Source organism: Parus major, unplaced genomic scaffold, assembly GCF_001522545.3.
Source record: "Parus major isolate Abel unplaced genomic scaffold, Parus_major1.1 Scaffold246, whole genome shotgun sequence".
In the NCBI taxonomy this organism is placed as follows: domain Eukaryota; kingdom Metazoa; phylum Chordata; class Aves; order Passeriformes; family Paridae; genus Parus; species Parus major.
This window is the reverse complement of record NW_015379264.1, coordinates 251,269-253,686: the sequence shown is the minus strand read 5'-3', so window position 1 is coordinate 253,686 and position 2,418 is coordinate 251,269. Positions and strand designations below refer to the sequence as shown.

Genomic DNA, 2,418 nt, shown 5'->3' with positions numbered 1-2,418 from the left:
ACCTCAGCAGGGTGGGCTGGGCACCTCAGGGTGGCCAGCAGCTGCTGATGGTCGTGCCCTGCGTGTGCAGCCTCCTGCCAGCCCTCGCTGTGCAGCCAGCGTGGCGAGTGTGTGGAGACCATCGGGAGCTACCGCTGCCAGTGCTACCCCGGCTTCCAGGGCCCCGAGTGCGCGGATGGTGAGACACCCATCCCCACCCCTCCCTTTGTCCCTTTGGGGTGACAAAGCAGGGTTCTGCTGCTCCTAAGGGGCCGTGGCACCGTGTCTCTCCCAGCTGTGCAGTGTGCCAAGCTGGAGCCCGAGGGGCTGACCGTGAGCTGCAGCCATCCCTACGGAGACTTCAGCTACAACTCCAGCTGCCAGTTTGGCTGCCCCGAGGGGTTTGAGCGGCGAGGGGCGGCCGTGCTGCGCTGCCTGCCTTCCCAGCAGTGGTCAGCAGACATCCCCACCTGCACAGGTAGGGTCTGGCAGGGGCTGGGGGTCTACAGGGACCCTGTAGCTGGGATGCAGCATTGATGCTTTGGGGAGACCAGCCCCGTGTGCCCAATGCTGTTTGGGCAAGTGTTGCTGTGCCCTTACCTGTTGAGGAATCATCTCCTGGTGCTGCATGAGAGGTGGGATTCCCTGGGGAGCTGAGGCCCTGTTGTGCCTGGCTGTCCCAGTGGCCATGAGTCCCACTCAGATAGCAGCACCCTGTGTGCACCAGGCACGGGGTCAGGATGGTGTCCTGGCTCCTCTGTCAACCCTGTGGCACCGTCTCTCTGCCCTGGCCCACCCTGATCTGCCTTGGGAAGGCATTTGGCATCTTGGGAAAGAGAAAGGGGGCTGCTGTCCCACAGCCAGGGGAAGGGTGTATCCTGGCAGGGGGGGGACACATTCAACAGGCATAAGGACTCAAGAAATGACATTAGAAATAAGCTGGGAGGGACAGAGTGTGGCAGGAAACCACACAGGAGAGAAAGGTGTGGTATGTTATGCTGCAGGGGCAGAGAAAGTCTTCCTTCAGTGGCTTGAGGGTTTGCAGCCAGGCACCAGGCACCCCAGAGAACTGCCAGGCTCTTTTGGGGGTGCAAGAGCCTCGCTCCACCTTTCCTGTACTGCTCCGTGGTACACCTGCAGCCTTGCACAAGGACAGGGTGGGTGGGGGACTGCAGCAGACATGGGACACAGATGGGGACCCTCTGCAGTGAGAAGGAATGGGGGTGGGCAGCATCTTTGTATAAATATTCTTTTTAAAAGAAGCCTGCCTTGAGTTAGTGCTGCTGCTGCTGCCTGTGCAGGGCGGGTCTGTGGTCCAACCCAGGACCTGAGGTAGCTGAGAGCAGCAAAACTGTCTGCAGTTAAGGGGAACAGGGATGGAGACTGCTCTGTAACCTGGATCCCCAGCAGGGGCAAGGGCAGGAGCTGGCTCCCAGTTTTGTGAAAATCCCCACAAGCAAGCTGGGCTGAGCCTGTGTGCTCCAGGCTTTTTAAGCTCCCAGGGGCTTGCTTTCCCAGCTCGTTGTTTTTTTCCTGCTGGCTGTAATATGATTGATTTTTGTTTTATTACAAACAGTCAGATGAGTCAGTCGGTTGCCTGTGCTGATAACAAAATGGTGTTAGCAAGCATTGCCAGCTGGGCTTACTCCAGAAACGAGAGCAAGGCTGCAAGCAAGGCTGATGGTGCTGCAAGGACAGAGGGACCAGGCTGCCTGCCCTGCCTCCAACTCTGCCCCACACCTGCCTGCAGCCACGGTGTGCCCACTGCTGCCTGCCCCTAAGGGGCTGGGTCAGCTGCTCCCACCTGCACAGCGTGCTCACCAACAGGCACCTCTGGGGACTCTGGGCAACCAGAACTGCCTGGAAAATAGCCAGGAAAGGAAAAGTCCACCAGGAAAGTGCTTGGTGTCAGTCTGAAAGCAGAAGATGCAGCAAATGCAGCCTGTCCCTGCTGGGCTGGGTGGTGTTAATGCCCTGCTGGCACTCACCTTTGGTGGCAGCAGAGCCACTCACCCCAGAAAACCTTGGGTATTGCCCTGGCATGCAGCAAAACACACTCTGGGCACAGGCTGGGGAGGCTGGTACACAACCTCTTTAGCCACTGCCGTGGGTTACACACCCAAAGCCATCCTCCTGCTGCTGTGACAAGGACAGAGGCTGGTCTCTGCTCCAGGAAAGGGAGGGAGGTGAATGGGACTGCAGCAGCTGTGGTCCTTCCTCCCAGGGGCTTTGGCCCAGGGTAGTGAAAGGGATAAACAGGGCTCTGGCAGAGCAGCAACTTTGTCCCCCCAACAAAATCACTTGTAGGGCAGAAAAATCATTGCAGCAACTACAGATTTGAGAGGTGAGTCTGGGTAAGATTTGATTTGGATTCAGCCTGAATCATGAGATTTAACCTCATCTATCCCGTGTCTGAGATCTGCTCTCCCATTGCAGCCA

The 2,418-nt window shown here is 58.0% G+C and overlaps 1 protein-coding gene across 1 annotated transcript in view; it reads left to right on the top strand.

Annotated features, from left to right (window-relative positions):
- LOC107198619 (L-selectin-like) overlaps nt 1–2,418 on the top strand; it is a 10,539-nt gene that overhangs the window by 3,759 nt on the left and 4,362 nt on the right. Inside the window, exons 4-5 of the mRNA XM_033511463.1 lie at nt 71–178; nt 275–513. Of these exons, the coding sequence (XP_033367354.1) occupies nt 71–178; nt 275–513 (347 nt within the window). The remainder of the gene's footprint in view (nt 1–70; nt 179–274; nt 514–2,418) is intronic.